Source organism: Hylobates moloch, unplaced genomic scaffold, assembly GCF_009828535.3.
Source record: "Hylobates moloch isolate HMO894 unplaced genomic scaffold, HMol_V3 SCAFFOLD_21, whole genome shotgun sequence".
NCBI classification, from domain to species: Eukaryota; Metazoa; Chordata; class Mammalia; order Primates; family Hylobatidae; genus Hylobates; species Hylobates moloch.
This window is the reverse complement of record NW_026652296.1, coordinates 26048176-26075663: the sequence shown is the minus strand read 5'-3', so window position 1 is coordinate 26075663 and position 27488 is coordinate 26048176. Positions and strand designations below refer to the sequence as shown.

At 42.8% G+C, this 27488-nt stretch overlaps 1 protein-coding gene across 6 annotated transcripts in view; it reads right to left on the bottom strand.

Moving 5' to 3' along the window:
• NCOA6 (nuclear receptor coactivator 6) overlaps positions 1-27488 on the bottom strand; it is a 114375-nt gene that overhangs the window by 10517 nt on the left and 76370 nt on the right. For 5 of the 6 annotated variants that reach the window (XM_032143249.2, XM_032143251.2, XM_032143252.2 and 2 more), the window contains 6 exons: positions 24594-25710; positions 22002-22123; positions 15543-18521; positions 11859-11927; positions 7386-7422; positions 2114-2262 (listed from right to left, as the gene is read on the bottom strand). In XM_032143249.2, the coding sequence (XP_031999140.1) occupies positions 2114-2262; positions 7386-7422; positions 11859-11927; positions 15543-18521; positions 22002-22123; positions 24594-25710 (4473 nt within the window). The remainder of the gene's footprint in view (positions 1-2113; positions 2263-7385; positions 7423-11858; positions 11928-15542; positions 18522-22001; positions 22124-24593; positions 25711-27488) is intronic. The other variant, XM_058433268.1, reaches the window with a different exon arrangement.

Genomic DNA, 27488 nt, shown 5'->3' with positions numbered 1-27488 from the left:
GGCTTGACGTAGTAAATATTTAATACATATTTGATAGATGGTTATTCATCTGATAATTACTGATTGGTACATCTCTGTATATGGCACCATACTAGGCACCAGGGATACAGTAGTTAGCAAAATCAGACATAATCTCCTGCCCTAACCAAGTATACATACTAATTACCTATGTCAAAAACTGGCATAAAAAGTTATAGCTGTGGTATTACGAAGAAGAACCTGGTGCTGTGATTCCCCACAGCAGTGGCAACTAAGCTAAGAAAAGTAGGAAGGGTGGGACGTTAAGGAGAAGAGAGGTGGGCAGAGAGAAGAGCACTCCCTGCAGTAGCTGCAACATATGCACAGGCTTGTGATCAGAGGAATGAGGACGGCATGTCCAACTTGCCAAGGGAAGTGGGATGAGGCTGTGAGATGACAGGGCCGAGACCACACAGAAGCTTGTGGGCTAGGTTGAAGCTTTTGGACTTTAATCCTAATTACAATGGTAAATCATTGAAGGGTTTTAAGCTAGTGGGTAGTAGCTTAAAATGGGCAGTTTCTCGTGATGAATTTGATATAAGGGTGAGGGAGAGAGGTATCAAGGAGGACTTGTCTAATGGATAGATGGTGGTGCCTTTTATTGAGATGGGGTACAATGGCAGAGGACCTCATTGTTGGAGGTGAAAAATCACAAGTTTGGTTTTAGATATGTTGAGTCTGAGGTTCCAATAAGGATGTACATGCAGTTGTCTAAGATCTCTAGGGGTCTGTACTAGAAATAGAAACACAAATTTACAAGTCATCTGTGAAAGGCTGTTACTAAAGAAGAGGGGCATGACTGAGATCCATTAGGGAGAAAATATGAATTTGAAGAGAAAAGGTGACTCAGGATCAAAGTCTGAGGAAGGTCACCATCTAACGGCTGGGAAGGGAGACTGAGGAGGAGCAGCTGGAGAGGTGGTAGCAGAAGACAACAGAGAGTTCTTGATCACAGAACCCAAGGGAAAAGTTAATTCAAAAAGGAGATAGTAGTCAACAGAGAACACTTACAGGGTAAGGTTCTTAAGAAGGCCAGAGGAGATGGGATCAAAGGCATGGATGGAGAAACTGGCCTTAGACTTGAGGAAGGACAGCTGCTCTATTATAGGAAGCACAAAGGAAGATACTGGTAGATTTATTTCTTGGTAGTGGGAAGCCGAGGGAATTCTATTTTCTCTGTGAAGAGGTTAGGGTCTCTACCAAGAGAGAGGGGGAGAAAGTATGGATCAGAGGTTTAAAAAGAATAGAGAGTAGGAAACAGAGTTGACCACGGAAACATGGAAAGATAGCTGGGCCATATTCAGGACCTATCTGAAGTGGGTGATCATGAATTTAAAGTGGAATCAGCTGGGCGTGGTGGCTCAGCCTGTAATCCCAGCACTTCAGGAAGCTGAGGTGGGCAGATCACTTGAGGTTAGGAGTTCGAGACCAGCCTGGCCAACATGATGAATCCCTGTCTCTACTAAAAATAGAAACATTAGCCAGGTGTGGTGGCACACACCTGTAATCCCAGCCACTGGGGACGCTGAGGCAAGAGAATCACTTGAACCTGGGAGGCGGAGGTTACAGTGAGCTGAGATCACGCCACTGCACTCCAGCCTGGGCAACAGAATGAGACTCCATCTCAAAAAAAAAAAAAAAAAAAAGTGGACTCAAGGCCAGGTGTGGTGGCTCATGCCTGCAATTCCAGCTTTGGAAGGCTGAGGCAGGAGGATTACTTGAGCCCAGGAATTCAAGGCTGCAGTGTGCTGTGATTGTGCCACTGCACTCCAGCCCAGGCAATAAAGTGAGACCCTGTTTCAAAAAAACAAACAAAAACCAACAACGACAACAAAACCAAAACCCAAAAACCAGTGGAATAAATCTGCCCTGTTATGTTCTTTTTTCCAGCAGTGCTTGTTGCTCTTGAGTACACACACAGAAAACATAGCTCAACGAACAAATAAAGGAAGGATCAAACAGGTAGTAGAAGACAAAGACACTTGACACACTTCAGGAATAGAAGCAAAGATGAAGGACAAAGTCTTCTGCTGCTGTGGTAAGGACTCTATTCCTCTATTTGACCCACAAATAGCACCCACATCCCACTGCTAACCTTTAGTAGAGCTGGAGGCTGAAGCAGGTCGAGAAGATCGTTTACGATGTCCATTTTCCACACTTTCAGAAGCCACAGTTGGCTCTTCAGTTCGGGAGTTTCTTCGGCTCGGGATTTTGGACTTTTCAACTATCTCTTTGGGCTCACTGCTGTCAGAGGGAAGCAAAAAGTTTCCAAGCAGGTGAGGGAACCAGGCCACACAAAAAACGGGCTCTTCAGATAGTTTCATTCATAAAGTAGGAGACTAAGACCTATATAGTTATTCTGGAGAGAAAGCAGTTCAACTTGGGGCAATAAGCACTATTGCCTTCTATATTACTGGGGGTTTAAAAGTGAGTCTAGCTTATTACATTAGTAAAAATAAAATAGTAAAGCATAATGTTGGTGAAATTGTAGAAAAACTGGTAAAGGACATAAAAAAATTGGAACAAAACTCCTCTAATTCCTCACCCATTTTCTTTTCTTTTTTTTTCAGACAGAGTGTCACTCTGTCGCCCAGGCTGGAGTGCAGTGGCGCTGTCTCAGCTCACTGCGACCCCCACCTCCTCGGTTCAGGCAATTCACCTGCCTCAGCCTCCCGAGTAGCTGGGACTACAGCCATGTGCCACCACACCCTGCTAATTTTTGTCTTTTCAGTAGAGATGGGGGTTTCACCACACTGGCCAGGATGGTCTTAAACTCCTGACCTCAAGTGATCCACCCACCTCGGCCTTCCAAAGTGCTGGGATTACAGATGTGAGCCGTTGCACCAGGCCCCTCACCCATTTTCCTAAGGTAATAGTTCCCTTCAAAAATTAAAACATTTTGGATTTTGTCATTTTTTAGAATCATGAAAACGGTCTTTAATATACGATGTCTGAAGATTGCTATTAACTCAAAATAGTATATAAGCCTAGGAAATTGTTAACATATATTGGCATTTACTAATGATCCTGGTAGAGTCAGATAACAGCATATTAGAAGCCACAGTATGGGGATAATTCACAATACACTGCTAGGTATAATGAGTGTCCACACCCCAACCCCCTTTTCTTAGTATATGAAGATTTAAAATTGGTAATATTCACTGTTATTGAGGATACAGGAACAAAAACATTTACATACACTCCTAACTGGAGTGTAAATTGTGTAACCCAGTGGTTCTTAAAAGGAGGCAATTTTGCTTCTTAGGGGACATTTAGCAACATCTGGAGACATTTTTGATTGTCACAACTTGGGGAGAGGGGTGCTACTGGAATCTTTTGGGTACAGGCCAGGGATGCCACTAAACGTAAGCCCCACACAACAAACAGTTATCTGGCCCCAAAGGTCAATAATGCTGAGGCTGAGAAACTCTGGTGTAACCCTTGACTCAGCAATCCCATTTCTAGGTGCCTAAGGAAACAAATCTTTTTACAGAGCTCCACACATAAGGAAGTTAAAACATTTTATTTGTACTAGTGAAAACATTAGACCTAAATACCTAACGATAGTAGATTAGTTGGCTAAATCATGGCACATCCATATGGAGTCATGAAAAATCATGTTTTAGATTATTTAATGACAAAAACGATTTATGACACATTACCAAGTAGGAAAAACTTACCAACATAATGAACAGTATAATTCCATTTTCATTGTTATATGTGTTGAGTATATATGTAACTACATATGAATAAATATGAGCTATATACACATAAATCTTTTGTTGTTGTTGTTTGTTTTTGAGATGAAGTCTTGCTCTGTCCCCCAGGCTGGAGTGTAGTGGCACGATCTCAGCCCAGTGCAAACTCTGCCTCCTGTGTTCAAGCGATTCTCCTGTCTCAGCCTCCTGACTAGCTGGGATTACAGGCATGCACCACCACGCCCGGCTAATTTTTGTATTTTTAGTAAAGATGGGGTTTCACCATGTTGGCCAGGCTGGTCTCGAACTCCTGACCTCAAATGATCCACCTGCCTTGGCCTCCCAAAGTGCTGGGATTACAGGTGTGAGCCACAACGCCTAGCTTTATACACATAAATCTGACACAATATATTTGGGTGCACACTGTGTGAAAAAGACTAGAAGCAGATGAACTAAAATACATGTACAGTGAATACTGTTGAGTTGTAGGAATACTGGTTTACTGGTGAGTTATTTTCTTCTTTGTAATTCTCTGATCTCAATTTCTGGTTTTCTTTAATAAATTTTTACACTTTCATGGTTCAAAAATGCATGTTAAAATGATCAGAAAAAAAATTCTTTAGAAAATTAAATTTGCTTGCAAGACATGTAACAAAAATAATGCAACAAAACAAAACAATACTGGTCAAAAGGCTGCCTCTTCTAGGAAGTCTTCCATATGATCTCATTTCCCAAGTAGAGCTGTCTCTTTTGTCTCTTGGGTTCAGTCTTTATCTGGCATTCTAGAGCACCCATCAGATTGTACATCGTGTTCTATTTTAATGTTTTGTGCCTTCAACTAGACTGTGAGCCTCTTAAGGACACAGACCATAACCTGACTGTCAACTATCGCTACCCTTCCACTGTTCACTCCTGCCAGAGGACCCTTTGCTAGTAGCACCGTGGTTGGGAACTGGGACACACTGTTCACTCCCATAGCTTTATGTATAACAGCTGCCCCACACCCAACCATAAGCCAAGGTAAGTCAAGGACAGGTGAGGCTGGAGCTGGGGTGGAATTACAAGTCAGGGAGATTTATACCTCCTTTGAGAGGCAGTGAAGATGGCTTTCTGGCTAGGAGCTCAGAAAATGGTCAAAGCTTCTGAGGAAAGAAAATTCTTTTTTTAAAAAAAATTTTTGTTTTTTCTTGAGACAGGATGTCACTCTGTCCCCCAGGCTGGGATGTGGGTAGTGCAATCATGGCTCATTGCAGCCCTGACCTCCCAGGCTCAAGTGATCCTCCCACCTTAGCCTCCTGAGCAGCTGGGACTACAGGCAAGTGCCACCATGACCAGCTAATTTTTTATTAATTTTTTATTTTTTATTTTTTTTTCATAGAGACGGGGTCTCCCTATGTTGCCCAGGCTGGGCAACTCCTAAGCTCAAGCAATCCTCCCACCTTGGTCTCCCAAAATGCTGGGGTTACAGGCATGAGCCACGGTACCTGGCTAGATGATTCCTAATGAAAGTGCCCCTTTCTCCTGGCAAAACAAAAGCCACAGCAAGACTATCCTGTTTTTTTATGGTCAATGCTCAGTTATCTCTGGAAACAAATACCCCAAATGTATTTTTGGTCTGATTAGCTTCTTTCTCTAGACAAATAGCTGGTGCATGCTTGAGAAATGCAGGTGAATTCAAACATTAGCCCGATCCAAATAAAACCAGACAGGCAGAGTGGTATAGTAGGAGTAGCAATGAATTTGGAGTGAGATGAACAGGGGTCAAGTCTTAGCTATGCATTTATTGACTATGCTATTTAATGCCCTATGTTCTAGACTTTTTTTTTTTTTTAAGATAGAGTCTTATTCTGTTGCTCATGTTGGAGTGCAGTGGGCACGACCATGGCTCACTGCAACCTCGACCTCCCTGGGCTCAGGTGATCCTCCCACCTCAGCCTCCCAAGTAGCTGGGACTACAGGCACATACCACTATGCCCAGCTAATTTTTTGTATAGACAGGGTTTCACTATGTTACCCAGGCTGGGTAACACCTGGGCTCAAACACCTGGGCTCAAGCCATCTGCCTACCTCGGCCTCCCAGAGTGTTGGGGGTACAGGTGTGAGCCACTGAGCCCGGCCATTCTAGACTCTTTTTTCTTTTCTTTTCTTTTAGACAGAATTTCACTCTGTCGCCCAGGCTGGAGTGCAGTGGCATGATCTCAGCTCACTGCAACCTCCGCTTCCCAGGTTTAAGTGACTCTCCTGTCTCAGCCTCCCGAGTAGCTGGGATTATAGGCATGCACCACCATGCCTGGCTAATTTTTGTAGTTTTAGTAGAGACGGGGTCTTACCATGTTGGCCAGGTTGGTATCAAACTCCTAACCTCAAATGATCTGCCTGCCTCGGCCTCCCAAAGTGCTGGGATTACAGGCGTGAGCCACTGCACCCGGCCTCGTTCTAGACTCTCGATCTATAAATCCCATCTTGTCTGTTGCAATACATAGGTTAAATATCAGGGCTCTGAAGTCAGAAGGCTTGGTTTTGAATCTAACCTTCACCATTTACTAACTGTGACCTTGGGCAATTTAGTTAACCTTTCTGAGCTTTAGATTCCTCATCTATAAGACAGAATTTACTTTTCTAATAGATACTGTGAAAATTAGATGAGATAATACATCTAGGGCGTTTGTAGCTCAATCTATTAAGGATGCATGGCATGGAACAACATTCAAATAAATGGTGGCTATTAACCTCCTCACAGGGATGAAATGAAGATTAAATGAAAAAAATATTGTGAAAGTGTCTTATGAAGTTGCTGTACAATTATGAGAAGTTCTTTAAAATATTATCCAGTGCATTCCAACACTAAAAGAGGCAAGACTGTGTGTGGTGGCTCACACCTGTAATCCCAGAGGCTGAGACGGGTGGATCACTTGAGGTTAGGAGTTCACGACCAGCCTGGCCAACGTGGTGAAACCCCGTCTCTACTAAAAATACAAAAATTAGCTAGGTGTGGTGGTGCATACCTGTAATCCCAGCTACTTGGGAGGCTAAGGCAGGAGAATTGCATCAACCCCAGAGAGGGAGGTTGCAGTGTGCTGAGATCGTGCAACTGCACACCAGCCTGGGTGACAGAGCAAGACTCTGTCTCCAAAAAAAGGCATGACTTTTGGAAAATGGTAATATTCCTCTCCATAGAGCTAATGAAGTTGAAGCCATAGATGTATTTCATTTTGTAGGGTTATGTGGAGCAGCACAGTGTAACAGAAAAAAGCATAGGTTTTGGGTCAGATCCTGCCTGGCTTTCTCCTTCTTTTGCCTTGAGGGTCAAACAACTGTTCTTTAGAAGACAGCTGCAAGGACTATTATTAATATCAATGGTAACAACAGCTCCCATATATTGAACATTTACTATTTCCTCATTATGCTGAGTGCTGAACATGTTATCTCACTCAGCTTTGAAAACAACCATAAAAGGTAGAAACTTGGCCTCCAGGTTTTATTAAAAGAAATGTTACCTCTGAGGGATCAGGACCCATGACAGCTCTCTACGTTAGCAGTAAAAACAGACTGGCGCAAGAGTGAAGGAAAAGGACAAGGTGAAGGGAGGTTTAAAGACTGAGAAAGCTGATACCTTTCAAAGAGGCTTATGCTGTGTTCATGCTACATTTGCAGAAATGATCATCTTACCTTTGTCCAGAGACTATGGCAGCATTTACCTCCAGCTCTGTAAAAAAATATAAAGGATAGAAATGAAATGTGGGAGCTGCCACAGAGAGAAGCTAGGAGTCTACGAGAATTCTCAATGCCCTATTTAGGCTAAAGTGTCCCTGTGCACAGCAGGATTCTCACCCTACATGGTATGGAGACAAAGCTGGCACAGATACAACTTGGTTTGTTTGGGACATAAGACACTTGGTCTATTTTTATTTCTACTCCACACTGTGAAATAACTTGTTTGGATTAATAGAACTAAGTTCACCCTTCCTTGTTCATATTTCATCCAGTTACAACCAGGTTAGCAAAATAAGTCTCTTCCTCTCATGTGGAAGAGACTGTTTTCATTTTAAAACATCTCCATCCACCTTCTTGGTACTTTTTTTTAAAAAAAGCAATCTTCAAATATGTCTTGAACATCTATTAAGGATGCGTTCTTCTCCAAAGGACTCCCTCACTGAGTTTTAGAGGGCATAGTGTTTTGCTTTCAGATATTTCCTTTAGACCTCATTCTATTCCTGGCCGGGCGCGGTGGCTCACGCTTGTAATCCCAGCACTTTGGGAGGCCGAGGCGGGCGGATCACGAGGTCAGGAGATCGAGACCACGGTGAAACCCCGTCTCTACTAAAAATACAAAAAAATTAGCCGGGCGTGGTGGCAGGCGCCTGTAGTCCCGGCTACTCGGAGAGGCTGAGGCAGGAGAATGGCGTGAACCCGAGAGGCGGAGCTTGCAGTGAGCGGAGATTGCGCCACTGCACTCCAACCTGGGCGACAGAGCGAGACTCCGTCTCAAAAAAAAAAAAAAAAAAAAAAAAAAAAAAAAAAAAAAAAAGACCTCATTCTATTCCTTTCTTTCTCAACCTCCCAGCAATGCCCTCCAAGCAAGGAAAATCTTAGTAATTTGTCTAGCAGGGTTTTGCATCAATGAGCACACTCTGGGTTTACTATGCACTTCTTCCTCAGCATCAGCAGAAAAACATTTGCTTTCTCTATTATGTGCCTTTAGGTAGTTCCATCTTTTCCAAAAGCCTTCCCTGATGTACCAGATAGCAGTGATCTATCCTGCCTCTGGCCTCCCACAGCCCTATTCCTGTTCCCCCCATTGAGGGAATTCAGCACCTCATTACTCAGTGTACATGTCTAGCCTACTCTACTAATTACATGGTAACCTTAAAGGCAATGAAGTCAGCGTGCCTGGTTCAAAATTTTGACTTCAATGCTTATTAGCCATGTGATCTTGGGTAAATTATCTGACATCTCTGTGCTCAATGCCTTATCTAAAAAATGGGAATAATCACATTACCCACTTAAAAGTTAAGAAGATGAAATAATGCATGTAGAAATTTTAGTATGGCACCTGACACTTAGTCATAACTCGATGTTATTAGCTATTATTATTGCTATGAAGATCAGATTGATGCAGCCTTCCATGTAAGGAGGTTGGACTACTCTGCCTTTAATGCAAGGTGCTAGTAGAAGGGAATCTTTGATGGGAGGCTGAGGCAGAGGAATCCCTTGAACCCAAGAGGTGGAGACTTCAGTGAACCAAGATCACGCCACTGCACTCCAGCCTGGTGACAGAGCAAGACTCCGTCTCAAAAAAAAAAAAAAAAAAAAAAAGAAGGGAATCTTTGCTTCTCGTTGTTGTTTAGCTTCCTGTATTTGTACCCACAAAGCCTGAAAACCCGTCCACAAAAAATAGATACCAATTCACTGAGTCTCTGCTACTTTGCTGGCTTGGGTGGAACATATAAACTCAGGTAATGTGTGCTCAAAAATGAAAATGACTCAAGTCAAAAGAGGTGCTCATCCTCATTGTTATTTTTTTGAGACAGGGTCTCACTCTGTCCCCCAGGCTGGGGTGCAGTGGCACTCACTGCAACCCCCACCTCCAGGGTTCAAGCGATTCTCCTGCCTCAGCCTCCCGAGTAGCTGGGACTATAGGCACGCGGTACTATGCCCAGCTAATTTTTGTATTTTTAGTAGAAACAGGGTTTCGCCATGTTGGCCCGGCTTGTCTTCAACTCCTGGCCTCAAGTGATCCGCCCGCCTCGGCCTCCCAAAGTGCTGAGATTACAGGCATAAGCCACCGCACCTGGCCTATTTTTACTTTTTGGGGGACAGTCTCACTCTGTCTCCCAGGCTGGAGTGCAATGGGATCACAGCTCACTGCAGCCTCAACCTCCTTGGGGTCAGGTGATCCTCCTACCTCAGCCTCCCAAGTAGCATGCATGCCAAGCCCAACTAATTTTTAAAAATTTTTTGTAGAGATGGGGTTTGTTCCCAAGGTAGTCTTGAACCCCTGGGTTCAATCAATCCTCTCGTCTCAGCCTCCTAAAGTGCTGGGGTTACAGGCATGAACCATTACACCTGGCCTAGTTTGCTCTTCTTCTTCTTTTTTTTTTTTTTTGAGACGGAGTTTTGCTCTTGTTGCCCAGGCTGGAGTTCAATGGTGCAATCTTTGGCTCACCACAACCTCTGCATCCCAGGTTCAAGCGATTCTCCTGCCTCAGCCTCCTAAGTAGCTGGGATTACAGGCATGTGCCACCACACCCAGCTAATTTTGTATTTGTAGTAGAGACGGGGTTTCTCCATGTTGGTCAGGGTGGTCTCAAACTCCCAACCTCAGGTGATCTGACCGCCTCAGCCTCCCAAAGTGTTGGGATTACAGGTGTGAGCCACCGCGCCTGGCCTAGTTTGCTCTTTTAAAACAAGATGCTTTTGAGAATCTTAACACTATCACTGCTGATTCACAAGTAGAGATCAAGAAGGTTTGATGAAGGTAATCAGTGGCTCTGAGGGATGTTAAGGATAAGGAGATTCATTTACGCCAAACTTCAAAATGGAAGAGGATTCTTCAGCCAATTACTGTGAGAAGGGGGAAAAATGATATGGTAAACCCTATTTTCTAGAGTAGGGTTGGGGCAGGAAATGGAATTCCCTTTCCCTTTATAGTTACTCCTTTTCTTACCAAAAATGAGTTTTGCTGTATGACCCCTCCTTTAAATAATGTGCTCCATTCCTACCCTTCTCAAATATCCAACACGATGTCAGGTATCATGTGGGCAATTGGCAGCAAAGAAAGAATCTGGGTGGCTGGGCCGGGAGCGGTGGCTCATGCCTGTAATCCCAGCACTTTGGGAGGCCGAGGCGGGTGGATCACGAGGTCAGGAGATCAAGACCATCCTGGCTAACACGGTGAAACCCTGTCTCTACTAAATATACAAAAAATTAGCCAGGCGTGGTGGTGGGCACCTGTAGTCCCAGCTACTCGGGAGGCTGAGGCAGGAGAATGGTGTGAACCCAGGAGGCAGAGCTTGCAGTGAGCCGAGATTGTGCCACTGCACTCCAGCCTGGGTGACAAAGCAAACTCCATCTCAAAAAAAAAAAAAAAAAAGAAAAAAAGAAAGAAAAAAAAAAAAAAAGAAAGACTCTAGGTGGCGGAAATGTTTTTTGCTTGCACACTATTTTCAGAGGCCTGATTTTACTCAGAGTGTGCAGTAGAAAGTCCTATCCATCACAGAGGATGTAGCATTCTGAAGTAGGTTTTAAAAGAATCACAAACTACACCTTACTTTTACTGGCTCAGACTCATAAAATTAAGCATGGCTACTATTGCTTTTTCTAATTTTGTCAAGTGTGTGAATTGTAGTTTCAATGAGATTCTTACCTCTGTGGGGACCAGTCATACTTTTTTTTTTTTTTAACTCCTCAATAACCTACAGTGACAAAGAATCAGGCGAAACTAAACTGTACCATATCTGTGATATTTATCTGCCTCCACAGTCTATAAAGGCAAAACAAGGGCTGTTGCTGCCATCATCCTCATGTATCCTGAGCTGACCCTTATCCCACAGCAGTTATTTGTCAGATTACCATGGGCTCCTACTTCCAGAAATATCATCCCTTGTGCTATCTACAATATATTGGTCACGGGGAGAAACTTAATGCCACCCAGAGACGACTGAAATGACTCTGCCTCCCTGGAGGAATGGCTATCACATTGTGGCAGAGATTCTATGAACAAGACTCCACTACTGTCATGATAATAAAATTACGAAGTGCATTAATGCTTGCCAGCCCAGTAAGTCACCATATGCCAGCTATTCAGCTGCCAACCATGGGTGCCAGGGTCATAGAACAGGGAAAACTCTGCAACAGAAACCCATGGCTGGGTGGGGGAGACAGACAATGGGCATGGAGATGCCCTTCTTGAGTTCCCTAGCTGACACTATGAATGCATAAGAGAGCAAGCTGGTCGGGGGGAAAATAATCTCAAGTAGAACTGCACAAGCTCTGTCACTCAACCAAAGTCTGCTCTGAAGCAAACAGATAAAATAGTTCCAGCCACTTCCTGGCATAAGAACACATGACGTTGAGGACAGCAGTAGTTCCTTCACATGTAACCCATCCCACTCCAAGAAGTTTTTCCAAAGTACGCCTTACCTGATCTGGCAACAGAGGCCTGCAGTGCTGTGGTTGAAGTTTCCTTTGAGACTAAATTCTGCGACGGGGCTAAGGCAAGGAAAAAAAAATTACAGACCTTTTACTTTCTTTTCTAAACAAAAAGAAAGCATTAACCTAATCAAGGGCTAAGTAACTGCTGAAACAATATACTCTTAGAGGGCAGTACTCAAAATTGGCCTCGAAATTACAAGTACATTTTAAAACTTACTACAAAAATTAATTACCATAACACCCAGTACCAATGACTACCATTTAGGGGTATAGGCTTTTCCTTTTTGTATGTATAATAATAAGGGAAAGAGATGGCTATAAGAACATCGCACTCATATTTTCTGCTTCTTGGGGTCAGGTCCTGACCACTACTTGAAAAAGCCCCAAAGCATACCTTAGTAGGCAACCCAAACCATAGAGGTACAATTACATCATTCCCCTCAGCATTTAAAAAATCTAGTCTCACTCCCTAAAGACTATACTCTACGTGGAAATGCTCACATAGTTTTGTACTTTTCTACAGCACTTAGCAAAAGTGATGGGCATAAAGCAGGCATTCAATTCACACATAATAAATAAATAAATTTGACATGTTATTTACTTATCTAACAAATACTTGCAAAGAACTTACTAGGGGCAAGGCACTATGCCAGGTACCCTGAGAGACCAAACTACATCCTCTTGCACATCAGGAACTCAGTCTAGTATTAAAGATAAGATACATACATGTGGTGCACTTGAGTGCACTCTGATGTCATATGAAGGAGTCACAAAGTATAAAATACTACAAAAGTCCAAAGCAAGGGTTAGCAATTCTAGGTTGAGAAATCTGAAGGCACATTAAAGGGAGAAACATCAGAATCAGGCTTCAAAGGACACAGAGAACTTAGGCCCTTAAGGAATGGAATAAAATACGTAATGCACTCTAGAAGGGAACCATCCTGGAAGATAAAGATTATGGCATGGATATGCCACAGTCACATCTTGACACCTCAGTCTAAAATCCTAGATAAACTCTGCAACAATATGTTTTACTCTCTTGTGGAAACTGTGAATTTTGTATATTTCCCTCCCTGCTTAGCAAAGCAGTAAATTACGCATTTGTGTTTAAGAATTTATTTTGGATGCTTATTTGATAAAGCTTAAAACTATATCTTAACTTCTACTTTTAACTTTAGTGTTCATTTCTCAAATTTCCTTTTCTTTTTCTTCTGAGACAGAGCCTTGCTCTGTTGCCCAGGCTGTAGTGCAATGGCAGGATCTAGGCTCACCACAACCTCTGCCTCCTGGGCTCAAGCAATCCTCCCGCCTCAGCCTTCTGAGTAGCTGGGACCACAGGTGCACGCCACCATGCCCGGCTAATTTTTATGTAATTTTTTTGTAGAGACAGGGTTTCGCCTCATTGCCCGGGATGGTCTCAAACTCCTGGGCTCAAGTGATCCACCAGCCTCGGCCTCTCAACATGCTGAGATTACAGGCATGAGCCACCGTGCCTGGCCAATTTCTCATATTTTCAAAGTAAAAGCACAGAAGCCCCTTGAAAAAGAACAGAAACAATCACTTATAAGCAAAGTGAGTGTTCTTAACTAAAATTGAGAACTTTTCCCAAGTGCTGGTTCATCTCCTCAAGGCCCACATATTTCTCTAGTATAATATATGATCCAGATAAAAATAATTTCTAATTACTTCATCATTTTTCTCTTGATACCAGAGGGAAAAGTCTCCTGAAAGGAGAAATGGAAATACTTAATAGTGAAGGATATACTTAATTTACACCAGGTTCCCTTTTAATTCTTAGGGTTCATCTACACCAACAGAACTAGAACAATATACAATAAGCACCCAGTCTTGTGAAGACTGTCTCCTGTAACAGCAGCAAACTCCTTGAAGGCCTTTATCCTACCCCCATCTCTCTAACACTGAGGTGAAGAGGCAGAGAGAAGGAGAATTAACCTTTCCAGAGCTCTGCGTGAGGCAGTGTGTTGGCCATTTGACAAATCTTCTCATTGAGTCCTCTCTCAGAATCCTAAATTCTGGGAGGTAGAATGTACAATCTCCATTTTACAAGTGAAGTACATGGCTTAGGAGAGGTTAAGGAACGTATCAAATGTAACTGGTAACCAGTGGGCTAGAATTTGAACTCTGATCTTACCCTGAAGTTTGTGTTCTTTCTGCCTCTCCTCCTGGGTGCTTACCACTCAGTGGTAGGCACTCGAAGCATTTTAGCTGCATAAATAAGATAGGCACTTAATTAGCTGGCCTAGGATATCATAAAGGTCTTTCCCAGCTCTAGCAGTGTGTGACTGACTCCACTCTGGGGAAATAGACCTTCTTCACTTAAGCCTCACAGGAGGAGGAACATGTGGGGGAAGGGAAGAAAGGAAGAAGGGAAGGAGGGGCAGTTGTAAGGACACCTATGCTTCCATCATTAGCCCATCTTAACGGTACATAGGAAATAGCCTGAACTAGATACACAAATGGAATGCACCAATCAACAAAGAGATTACATCAAAAAGAAACTGGGAATAACAATTTTTTACCATTTATTGAATAATAGTTATATGCTAGGTTCTGTGCTAAGAATGTTATATGTACTACCTTATAATTCTTGAATTCTTACAACTATTATTGTTCCATATTACAAAGGAGGAAACCAAAGTCTGGAGTGGTCAAGTAACTTGCCCAAGCCCATACAGCTGGTAAATGCTGGTATTATAATACCAACCCAAGCCTACTGGCTCTTGACCACTTTGTTTCTACTGTGTCCATTATCATGAAACCCGGTTTTCTTCCAGCTCTCCTCTAGAGTAGCCCAGACAAAAAAAGAATGGTTCCTGAGATAGAGTACAATGAGAATGGGGCTATGAAGACCCACTGTTCTGAAATAGACACGAGCAAATCTTCACCCTGGTAAAGAGAATCTGCAGAAGCTGCTGTTCACACTTAAGGCACAGTGTTAAATGGGAGGTTCACAGTATAGACCCTGAACACTGAATGTCTTTGAGCTTCAATCTTCTCACCCATACAATGGGGTTAAGAATATCTGACATGGTTGGTATAAAGATGATGCAAGACAACATATGTAAAAATGCTTCCTTATAAATTGAAAAACTTTTATATAAATGAAAGGTATCATTATTTCAGGAACTCTTTGTTTTGAGAGCCTTAGCTCTCTTTGTTTTGTTTTTTTTGAGACAGAGTCTCGCTCTGTTGCCCAGGCTGGAGTGCAGTGGTGTGATCTCAGCTCACTGCAACCTCTGCTCCCAGGTTCAAGCAATTCTCCTGCCTCAGCCTCCTGAGTAGCTGGGATTACAGGTGTGTGCCATCATGCCTGGCTAATTTTTGTATTTTTAGTAGAGATGGAGTTTCACCATGTTGGCCAGGCTGGTCTCGAATTCCTGACCTCAAGTGATCCACCCGCTTCGGCCTCCCAAAGTGCTGGGATTACAGGCGTGAGCCACCGCACCCGGCCCTTAGCTCTCTTTAATGAATGCAAACTTAACATGGGATTTAAAAGCATATTTTCCAACGTACTTTCAATAAATAAAACTACTGCTATTGCCATTTAGCCCATTCTCTTTCCTCCAAGTAAAAAAGAAGTCATGCTTTCTCTTGTGGGATTAGGTCATCAAAAAACTGACACAAAGAGATGATGAAGCCCCAAGTACATACCTATGCTGGGTAGAAGTTCTGGATGGGATCCCACCTTCTCCTCCACTAGGCCACCCGCAAGTGGCTCAGATGCTATGCCACCATGATTGCTTTTTGTGGTCGGTACGGCGGAGATGAGCTCGGAGGGTACCAGAGTGGTTACTATCGAGCGTACACTGGTGGGGAGAGCACCGCCAGGTAAGCTGGGTCCTGCTGAGGCAGTGCCCGGGCCCACGGGGCTAGAGGTCATTTTTAGTAGAGCGGGTGCTGGGGGCGTTGGGGTTTTACTGTCCAGCTCTGTGGATAACTGCTCTGTTCCCGTGAGCCCCGGAGCTGTGGTGTCTAGCCCTTGGCCTTCAGTCTCTCCATCTGCACCATATTGTTCTTCCCCTTTCTCAAGAGAGCCTGTAACTTTCTTACACGCCTTGGTCAACAAAATTTGGCCAATTTTGTCCACTTTTCCTTTGCCCTTACTAGACGAGACTGGGCTTCGCCGGTTGACAGAGGACCCTGGACTATTGGTCAAAAGGGGAGAAACCATTGTGGTTGACTGTGAAGAGGGAAGAGTGTTCTGATCTGCTGAGGTGTTCACTTGAGGGCTAGCCTCATCTGGATTCAATTCTTTCACTTGCTGCACAGGGGGATGAGAAGGGACAACTGGAGAAGATGTACAAGGAGGGGAAGGAAGCTGAACAGGGGTGGCTCGTGAGCTAAGGACCAAAGGTCGACCTGTCTGGATGTTTGGAGCAGGACTACTGGAGAGGGCATTAGGCGGTACAGGAGCAGAAGAAAATTTTATGTTCTGAGGTATGTGTAAAGGGCCAACAACTGCAACAGAGGGAGGCATCAGGCCAGAGTTGGTTGTCAGTGGGGCTGCAGGAATTGTGCTTGGCTGTGATCCTTTCATAACCTGAATTATTGAGGATGAATTGATAAAGACAGGTGTAATGAACTGAGGCCGGGCATTAGACTGAGCAGCTGACTGTCCCTCAGAAACCATAACCTTGCTACCTGCATTGGGCATTGTGACAACTGTTGACATCAATGCAGACTGCAAGTGAGTTGGCAAAGCTGCTGATGTGTTAGCTGAAGTTGTGATGGGATTGGAAGTGACAAATACAGTTATTTGATTTGGGGGCAAGGGAGTGGAAATGGAGGAAGAGCTAACAGGTCTTGACATTACTGGAGGGATGCTTGGTGCAACATTAGAACTGACCTCACTCAATTCGGGATGCACAAGGGATGAACACGGCTCATTACTGTGAGGTAAGTTTAGGGAATTAGAGGGTTCTTTAGAAGAAGACGGATCCTGCAGTGTGGGAATGACAGATGCTTTTTTGTGGTCCTCCCCAGAAACTACTGGAGGTGTTACTTCCAGATCTGCAAGCCCAGGGGGTTTAATCGTCACATTGGGAGCTCCAGAGTTGTCAAGAAGTTGACTTAACGATGTTGGTGCTTCCCTCATAGCAGGAGACACCAAATTTTTGTTCTCTTCAACACTGGGAAGTTTGTCAGGATCCGAAGGCTGCCCATCCTTTTTGGATTGATCTTCAGGGACAACCATTTTAACTTCTTGGGCAGGGACTGCTTTTAGTTCAATGTTTACCTGTTCCTTCCTACTCTGGGAATTCTGGCAATCACTGTCCTGAGGCACATTCAAGCTCTCCTTGTTATCCTCAACAACACCCCCAACTGCAGCCACAGACACAGTAGGATTCTGAGGATTCAGCCCACTATTGTTAGGAAAGCTCCCAGGTACAGGGGCATTGGCCAGAGGAGTGGGACTGACCAATACATTTCTCGGCAATTCCACATTCTGCAACAGGGCTGCATTTGCCTGAGAGGCCAAAGTAAGTTTAGGGGCTTTTGAATTTTGCCTCCCAGGGCTTGGAGTGGTTTTCCTACTGGACCCAGGACTAGACCTGCGACTGTTGCTTGGACTTGCCCGTTTTGTTGCTCCAGAATTAGACTGCTTTCCGGAATTCACTACCACAGAATCTAATTTGTGAGTTTGTGGGGTAGCAAAATTGGAAGGATTCATGGTAAGATTTGAAGGTGCTTGCCCGATGGCCTTCAAAGTTGTTGGATTTAGGCCTTGTTGATCAAAGCCCCTGTTTAAACTTGGCCTAGGAGGTAAAGGAATATTAATCTGTGGAGGGAAGAGTCCTGCTATGGAGGCATTGAGTCTTTCTGGTGACAGACTGATTTCTGAAGGTTCTGTGCTGGGAGGGCGGTTGTTGGGTGTCTGAGGATAATAGGGTCTGGGGCTGGCTCTGTTTGGTGTTTTGGGCCTAGATGTCTGGGTTGGCGCAGCCACATTTGGAAAGTGGTGGCCGTGAGAGCTGGGCAGGGAATTTACAGGGGGTTGCTGGGGAGTTGCACCTTGAGTTGCTGAAAGGGGCGATGGTCCAGGTTTTGGCCCTGTCATCATTAACTGATTCTGGGGAAGTACTACATGTGAAGGCATGTTGTTTGGGCCTCCTGGGACAGATGGTGCTTCACTGCCACTTGCTTCAGGGAGTGAGGCCATCTCCGCCAGTGGCGAGCTGGAAGGATTCTGCGGGCTCTCCTGATAGACCATTTTCCTTGAATTGCTTCCCAAAGGAGTATTCACAGGCATTGGCATTCTTTGTTTATCAGGTGATGGTGGCATGGAGGCAGGTCCTTGCAGACTGACCATGACAGGCACACTGCCACTCTGTTGCATGGGCATTCTCTGGGAGTCGGGGTTCAGGGGGCCCCTTGGAGGATGGACACTTTGAGAGACTGGAAGCCTAACTGATTTGGGATCCTGCTGCATCATGAGCATCATCATCATTTGTTGCTGCTGCTGCTGCTGCTGCTGAGACTGTGGCTGACTGGGAGGTGGTGGCTGCTGCTGCTGAGGCAGTTGTGGCTGTGGCTGCTGCTGTGGTGGCTGTGGTGGGGGTGCCACATGCTGCATGAGTTGAGGAGGCATCTGCTGAAGTGGCCTCTGTTCAACTGGTTGAGAAGGATAACCTAAAACAAGCCCCCCAAATCAGGGAAGTTAGATTTTTCAGCAAGAAAATGTTGCTACCTTTAGAGTATAGCCAAGCAATACTCATCTAGGTGGCACAGACTATGCACAAACAGCTCAGGCATGCCCACTCCTGGGGCAGGGGGCAGCCCCTCATTACTTGATATAAGCAAAAGGGGCACAGTGCTTAAGGAAGCAAAAAGCAAAGCATCAAAAAACCTGGAGCTCCTCGGTGTGTAGGGTCTGAATGAGCCATAACTGTACTAAGAGCCTGATTTTCTGTGCTATGCACTGAAAATGGCTGTGTCTATACCAGTCAAACATTCAGATGAAATGAGAAAAACTCCATCAACAGCAAGTATCTGGCCACCCAAGATTCAGGTCTCATGTAGTCATAATCAATATTTCAATGTACTTGTGAATGAAGTAAAGCATTTAGGATTCACTTCTTCTGTTAGCACAGGAATAATTTTTTTAAGATGTGGTTTTGTTGAAAATAACAGCGTTGAAGACAGCCTTTTTATTCTTTCAACAGAAGTAAAATATAAAATTCTAGGATTCAGTTCCTTAAGAAAGAGGAATTTAAAATTATTCCAATTCATTGGCTCCATACACTACGCCACATCCTTCAGGCTTAATCTTTTGGAGGAAACCAACTGAATTAAACTTGCCCCTCAGGTGTAAATCAGTTTAATAAACAGTAGGAGCTAACAGAAGCTGATATACACATTGAAAATAAAATTAGGGCACTGAAGTTTTTACGGATATTAATTTGCACTTACTTTCTTACATGCAAATCTCTATTTGGAGAAATATTTTACACGAATCCACAGTTGGAGAATAAGTAAGGCAGAATCACAGCCCTTAGCAATAAAAAATAATTTTGGGAAAAGAACCCTGAAGGACAATGTCTTCTAGATACGCAGAGGGCAACATCTCAAATTATTCTCTTTTTTGTGAAGATTTTACTTGGCATTTTAGAACCAAAACCTTACAATCAGAAAAGATAAAAAGATACGCAAACCAAGAATAACGGTGGTTCTGTGGGAAAAAGTGGGCATACAGCTGGGCATATATGGGATACAATTCCAGTTCCACAAACTAGATTTATTCCATTGTTGCATGAAGAGTACATTAGGGAGGTTTTAAGAAGGTGTAGGAATAAGAACAATTGGCTCTGGCAGTCAGAAGAAATGCTGACTCAACAGTTTCATAGAGCAGCTACCAAATTTTGTGGGTCAGACTCAGTACTCAATTAATGTCTTCTGGCCAAAGATTTCCACGGTATCAACGAATACAATGTGTAGAATCCAGTTTTGAAGATTTTTTTTAAAATCCTTTTTTATTTTAGGCTCGAGTAACTTCTTGACCTTTATAAAGCCAATAACATATGGCATTTCTATGGTTCAATTGTCCTTTCGACTACATAGTCAAATACAGTGGGTTCCTATTTTTCACATTCAGTCTGGGGTTCCCACGTTAAGAAAATTGTAATTGCTGCAAAAGCCTGTTGATGTCAGGGTTATGACATGGATGACTTTTATCTTTAAAATCAGCCCACCAGACAGTAAATACCAAAGAGGACAGCATAGACAATACAGCAGCCTCTCAAAAGTAACAGTTAAGGGCATGGCTGCTACAAAGTCCAGAAGCTGGAGGCAGCAGTCCAAAAGGCACTAATGATAAGACAGATTGGGGTTGACGTGACAGAATGGTGAAGAGGGAAAGCCAGGACACACACAGTGCCCATAACACAATCACAAACCGAATTTATTACTCAGGGAATGCAAACTCCTATGCCTTTAGGGGCCAGGCAGGTAGTAGAGAATAGAAGTGGACTGGTATAAGACAGCAGGAGTCCTGTCAACAGTGCCAAACTGCAGAGCAGATGCCCTCTTTAAAGGCATTTAAATTCAGACTTTTGTTTAAGACACTGCATAGCAACTCAAACCCATTATAGGCCAAATTCAGGCTGCAGTCCCCCAGTTTGCAGAAAGAAGGCAATAAATGTATACAAAGACCCCTGGGATTCATATAAGAAGAGTTCAGATGTGTCTGAGGCAAGAAGGCATGTTCCTGCTCTCAATGCCTTCTGGACATACTCCCCAAAGACTGATGACCTCCCAGTCTCAGCTATGCTGCTGCATCTCACTGAAAGGAAGTGTGATATGCCCAAATAATTTGTAATAAATAACACAAAGTATTGATATCATGATGGATTTAGCTTTTTGTTTGGATTCACTTTTAAAATACATAAATTAGCGGTAGATTAAAGTTTATTCCTAAAATAATGTCACTCTCATTTTCATGCCAAAAAGGAGTTGAAATAACTAGTGAGGAAGAAACAAAACATACCCTCTGTACACACGGGGGAGAGTAGCCTAAGTGTGAAGGGTTGTGCATCTTCAACCGTGTCGTAGGGGAATAAAGTTACAAGTCATTGCTCAGGCCAAGATAACCAGGTATAGAGATATTGTGGCAGCTGGCCTTGGTTCTATAATATCTAGGTTTGAATGAATTAATTTTAGGAGCTTTTCCATCTTTGACATAGTTTTTCAACATTTAAAGGATAGTATTATTTTATAATCAGAGAGGATACAACAAAGGGGGCTTCCAATATTGGTCCTATTTATTATAAATTATTAACCTATGTGGTAGATACATGGGTCTCTCTTTTATTCTTTATATCTTCTTTATATTTTAAGGACTCATTAATGAAACTTCCATAAAAAAGATCATCTTGTTTTAAACCCTGGTAGTTCCCTGCTTTGAGAAAGCCCCAGGAAGAAACACTGCAGGAAAGGAAGGCAAGCAGGATTAGAGTGAAATCATCTCTCCATTTAATCTTATCCTGTTCTGATGCCAACTAGAACCTTGACATTGACAAGAATAAAGAGATAAAGAGGCACTTCACATTTCAGGGTTGTTTTTTTTTTTTTTTTTTTTTTTTGAGACAGGGTCCCAGGCTGGAGTGCAGTGGCACGATCACGGCTCACTGCAACTTCGACTTCCTGGGCTCAGGTGATGCTCCCACCTCAGCCTCCTAAGTAGCTGGGACTATAGGTGCGTGTCACCATACCTGGCTAATTTTTAAAAAAATTTTAGTAGAGACAAGGTTTCACCATGTTGCCCAGGCTGGTCTTGAACACTTGGGCTCAAGTGATCTGCTCACCTTGGCCTCCCAAAGTGCTGGGATGACAGGTGGATGAGCCATCGTGCCCAACTACATTTCAGTCCGATTTTATGAGGACTTAAAATAACAAAGACAAATTTGAATAGAATGCGTGTGTGTATGTGCCTTCAAAAGTTATATTTGAAATTTTTACTTAATATCAAGGCAAAGCTTCCAAATACCAGACACATTAAATCACTGAAGTAGACTAGTTAGCAGATAAAATACTATTGTTTCCTCGAAGACATGGAAGCCTTGCAATGCCACATGCACATGTAATAAGTATATAATCTAGCTAACATTTGATCACCTGGTGGCCGGTTTGAAAATTCTGGCAGTTTAGGGCCTGAGTTATCCAAGTTAATTCCTTGTTCTCCAGGCAACGGTGGCTGATCAGCCTCTTCCAGACCAGCTGGGCGAGTATCTGGGGTGCTAAAAAAAAAAACAAAAAACAAAAGTAACATATTTTAGAATAAGTTGTATAGAAAATACACAAAACTAGCTTAACCCTTCCCCTATTTCTGAAGAACTAAAATGTTTGCATTACCATTATTCATCTCTCTCTAGTCTAGATAAAATATTAAATATTGGCATAAAAATAATCTGGCAATTTCATTAAATGTTAAAATCCACTTAATCTAACAGCACTGTATTTACTCAGAATGCTTTCCACAAATTCCTGATGCAATAATTTTCACGTAATCACCCATTCCTTAGCTGTTTTAAGACCTGATCATAGGGCTATCAATGTTATAAGGTAATGTTCCTGTGAAACCACACTATCTTCAATGTAGCGATCAAATTCAACTAGGGGGTCTGATTGTTTCTTTTTTGTGGATATAACAGTGGGGGCTCAATTCATAACAACTTGCAAAAGGTTGTATAGGTTGGCTGATGGTATTCAGAGAACAAAGAAAGATTGAGACCACCACAACAAAAATTTTGCTTCAGAATGAGAATTTGCAGACATCTCTATTTGCTTTGAGATGCCTTCACTTTTACCTGGGTGTAGCTTAAAATTTTTAGTGGGGAAGAAAAAAATGAAGAAATTGTAGCTACTAACACCCACATTCTCAAAGAACAAGACTGCTCACAGGCCTCATTTTGTTTGTAATCTCAGTACTAATTGTACTTTTCTATCTTTAGTTTCCCTTTGCCCTGATTTTGTTCACCCACTTTTAGGCAGTGTTTTGTCTCATTATACTCTGTACAGTTTCATAAGCCACCAAAATCGATTTTAAAAGCCCCCCAGCACATGGAAATTTAAAGCCTGAAGCAGATCTTCAGCACATCCAGACCCCTATAACAATTTGCTCCTTGTAAGACTTCTCTCTCACTTTAAATTACAGGCAAGGATTCAGTGGTAACCTTTACTTTCATAAAATTGTAGAGCTAAGAAATCTCAGATATCTGGTCCAGCCCCATCATGTTATGAATGAGAAAACAAAGGCCCAAAAAGATGTATGAAACAGGCCCAAGATTCCACAGTGAACTAGTAGTAGAGCTGGAAGCAGGTACTTTTCCTGAAAACCCACTGTCTCCCTTTCCTGGGAGTCCTGATGCTATGTAAGGTCCCTTTCACAATTTGTAGACCTAAGTAAGCAATTTCCCTAAGGGCTGGTGAAGATGGCAAAAAATGCACACTAGAGGCAACTGAATAACCTTGCAATTTTACTCCCAGACTACCGAGAGAATAAAATATTTATTAAATAATTATTCCCATAGGTTGATGCTAGTAAAGAATTTAACTGAGAAAGAGCTATCAGAAAAATTAGATAATTAAGTTTGAATTCAGGAAAATGTAGGTTATTATTAATAATATACCATGATTAGCTTTTAAAGTATAATATTCAAGAAGAGGCAAGTGAGCATGATATAATACAGTACAAAGAATGTTGTGGGAAGGCTGGGATAAAGGCAGTTGGTTTAATTTTGAACATTTAAGCTTGTCGAAATAAAGTTTCTTGATTCTTTTTCTATAATTCTAACAATTTATTTCAATTAACCTGTTTTACATTCATTAGCCATTATTTCCTCATTTATTATGTTTTTTTATGATTAAAGGCACAAAATATACTCAGTGAATATTCCTTCTGGAAACATTTTATCAAACCCAGAAACATAAATTAATACTTAGCTTCAGGAAATGAAATATAAATTGTTAATTGCCTTTCCTGCTATGATCTTGCAAATAACTCACCTGGAGAACGTTTACTGAAAGGGTAACTGATTTAAAAGGTCCAATCATCTTAGCGTGGGGTTTTAAGCTTCTAGGGATGATAAAGAGCCTTTAAAGGAAAGGCACCTGTGCAAAAAAACCATTTCTATTTGAGAGACAGCAGTAGTTTTAATTTCCAAAACACATTTGGCCTCTCTGGTTCCCCAATAGCCATCATAGGCCTGAAGTCAGTGCTTTGTGGAGTTGCCATATGGTAGCACTGGTTACTTTTCAGGCTCTGATTGCCAAAACCCCCCGACACTGTAAAATTAAGAGATATACCAGCCAATTGCAACATATGAATCTTGTTTGGATCCTTATTTGAACAAATTGTAAGAAAAAAATTTGAGATAATCAGGGAAGTTTGAACACTGAATGAGAGTACTAAGGAAGTATTAGTTTTCTAGGTGTGCTAACAATATTGTGCAGGCATATTAAAAAGTGTCCTTATCTTTTAGAGACACACACTGAAATATTTACCAAGTGAATTTGCTTTGAAATACTCAAGAGGGTAATGGAAGACAGTAGAGATGAAGGCAAGATAGACTATGAGTTGATAATTATTGAAGCAGGGGGATTTCATTATACTATTCTAGTTTTATATTATGTAAAATTTTCCATCAAAAAAGTTATCCACACAGAAAACAAATGAATAAAATTTGAGGCAAAACCATCACAACCTACTTTAGATCTTGCTGACTATTTTTCTTCTTCCGAGGGGGTTTCTTCTTCTTCGGTTTATTTGTGTTGGTATTATTTTGCTTATTGTTTACCCCAAAATGGCCTGCAGATATGTCACTCTGCAATAAGTTGACCAACAATGGGCTTGTTAGCGTGACATCCTTATTGACTGGGAAGCCTGGATTTTGACCACAGGACATCTGATTTCCATTGGGAGCTCCACTGAAAGGTGCATTGAAAGACATCCCATGGCCTGAGAAGTGGTTTCCCGAGGCACTGTTTCCCTGCATGGCCTGCACATGAGGGGGGACCATGTTGGTTTGTTGCATGCTAACATCAGGCATCATCTGAGATAAACTGACATCATTATTTGCTGTAGTAGCAGGATCACCATGCTGCTGGGCCATGTGTGGGCTGGGCCCTGGTGGCCGCAGGACCTGCCCCTGAATGCCCATAACCTGAGATGGACTGTTGTTCACAGGCCCTTGCTGGGGCAGCATCTGTCCTGACATCTGTCCTGTAAACTGCACCATATTTCCTTGCATGTTCGGAGTTGGTCCCCTCATTATCTGAGCTGGTCCCGGCATGACATTGGACTGGTTCTGAGTGTTAAACTGCTGCTTATTCCCCGGCATTTGATTGGTCATGATCTGCTCTATCATTGGGTTCTGTTGGAGCAAAACCTGCCCCTGAGGCCCCATCATCTGGTTATGTGGCGCCATCATTTGTGGGCCCTGCTGGGAAAGCATCTGCTTGGGTGGGGTCATCCTTTGGGGCGAGGGCCCAAGATTTTGGCTCGGAGGGTTCACCATCATCTGGCCCTGTGGCATAAGCTGGGCCCTTGAAAGGATCATAGGGTTCTGAGGGTTCAAGGTTCCTTGTTGCTGGACCATCTGGCCCTGGGAGGGCACGATTTGCTGGTGCATGCCCATCAGCTGAGATGGTGGGCCCTGCTGGGGCTGGCCTTGCATGTTGCTGAGGTTCACTTGAGGAACCCCAGAACTACCAGCCTGCTGATTGTTCATGTTGCCATGAATTCCCATGAGGCTGGGCTGCATCATATTTGGTGGCCCGTGGGACACCTGCATCTGGTTTTGAGGAGGACCAGCTCCTTGACCACCTTAAAAAAAAAAAAAAAAAGTCATAGTTTCAGAAATCAATATTTTTATCTTATTGGTATTAAGCTACTCAAGTTACATTACTCAGAAAGACATCCATCACCCATATATCCACTGACCAACATAAATATGCTGTTGACATACTTCCTGTGAGTTTTCTAAACTATGAAGATGTGGCTGTGGGATAACTGCTTACATTCCCAATGACCATATAATAGAGAAGGAGAAGACAGTTTCTATATTCCCATATGGTATCTTAAAGATTTAACATTTCAAAGATCAAGAAAGTTTACTTTCTTTCAGATTAAATAATGAGAAGGGCAGCATCTCATTGTTTTAAAATGACTTGTAGTGGCCGGGCTCGGGTGGTTCATGCCTGTAATCCCAGCACTTTGGGAGGCTGAGGCAGGCAGATTGCTTGAGCCTGGGAGGTGGAGGTTGAAGTGAGCCAAGATCATGCCATTGCACTCCAGCCTGGTGACAGAGTGAAACCCCGTCTCAAAAAATTAAATTCAATTAAATTTAAAAAGCACTATGGGCTAGTGAAAGAACTCTGCTATAAATGAGTGAGAGAAACAAAGAATGTGAAGTGTCCTCTTAGGAAAACCTCAACAATGATGAGAAGACATTTAAAAATGCTTCTTGGAAAACTGTAATAATAATGACTCTCACAAGCTATGTGTGTGATATGTGGATGCTGCATTTCAAAGAAAAGAACACCAAGGACAGGTCTCCTCTGCCCTGATGTGGTAAAAAGCAGTTAATCTTGATCTGGAAGCTGAGCCTCTGGTGGGAGCCAACTGACTAGATGACCCATCTGGAAGCTGCAAATAGAGGAATAACAAAACCTCAGTGACCCTCTCCTGCACAGTCCCTGGTGAATCATGTGGCACATGTTTTAGTCTTCTCAGCTATTTCTAACTTAGACAAAAGTTGCTACCCGCCTTGCTGTAGTGCTTATTTATTTACTGGGTCTTTGGGATTTTCCTATAGCTACTTGCATTATCTCCCCGTTTAATTGAATAACTTTGTAGTTAATTTCATCCCTTTTATTTTTCACTTTTTTTGTTGTTTTGTTTTTGAGACAGAATCTGGCTCTGGTGCAACTTCGGCTCACTGCAACCTCCACCTCCTGGGTTCAAGTGATTTTCATGCCTCAGCCTCCCCAGTAGCTGAAACTACAGGCGCACAACAGCACATCCGGCTAATTTTTGTATTTTTAGTAGAGACAGGGTTTCAGCATGTTGGGCAGGCTAGTCTCGAACTCCTGACCTCAGGTGATCCACCCGCCTTGGCCTCCCAAAGTGCTGGGATTACAGGCATGAGCCACCGCACTTGGCCTTATTTTTCACTTTTAAATGGGGACTAGAAAGTCCCCTATAATGAAGTTATGAAGCCAGTCCATGCTCCAACTCTGAAGACAGGGGGTAAACTACCTTGTTCACACTATCCAGACTTTTCCTGAACTCCAAGGAAGATTTTCTAAACCAGCCTTATAAACTCAAAGTGGAACTCCACGACCACTGTATATGCTTGTATACACTAAATATACTGTGTATATTCATTCAACTGACAATTATTCATTAAGTACCTGATACAAAGAAGGCACTTTGGTGCTGAGGTAACATCAATAAACAAGACAGACCAAATCCCTGCATCCTTGGAGCCTACAGTCTAACTGGCAAGAGACATAATTAACAAACAGACAAGTATTTTTTCAGGAAGCAGTAAAAGCTAACAAGAGAAAGTAGGGTGAGAGAAGAGAAAGCAAGAGATAAGA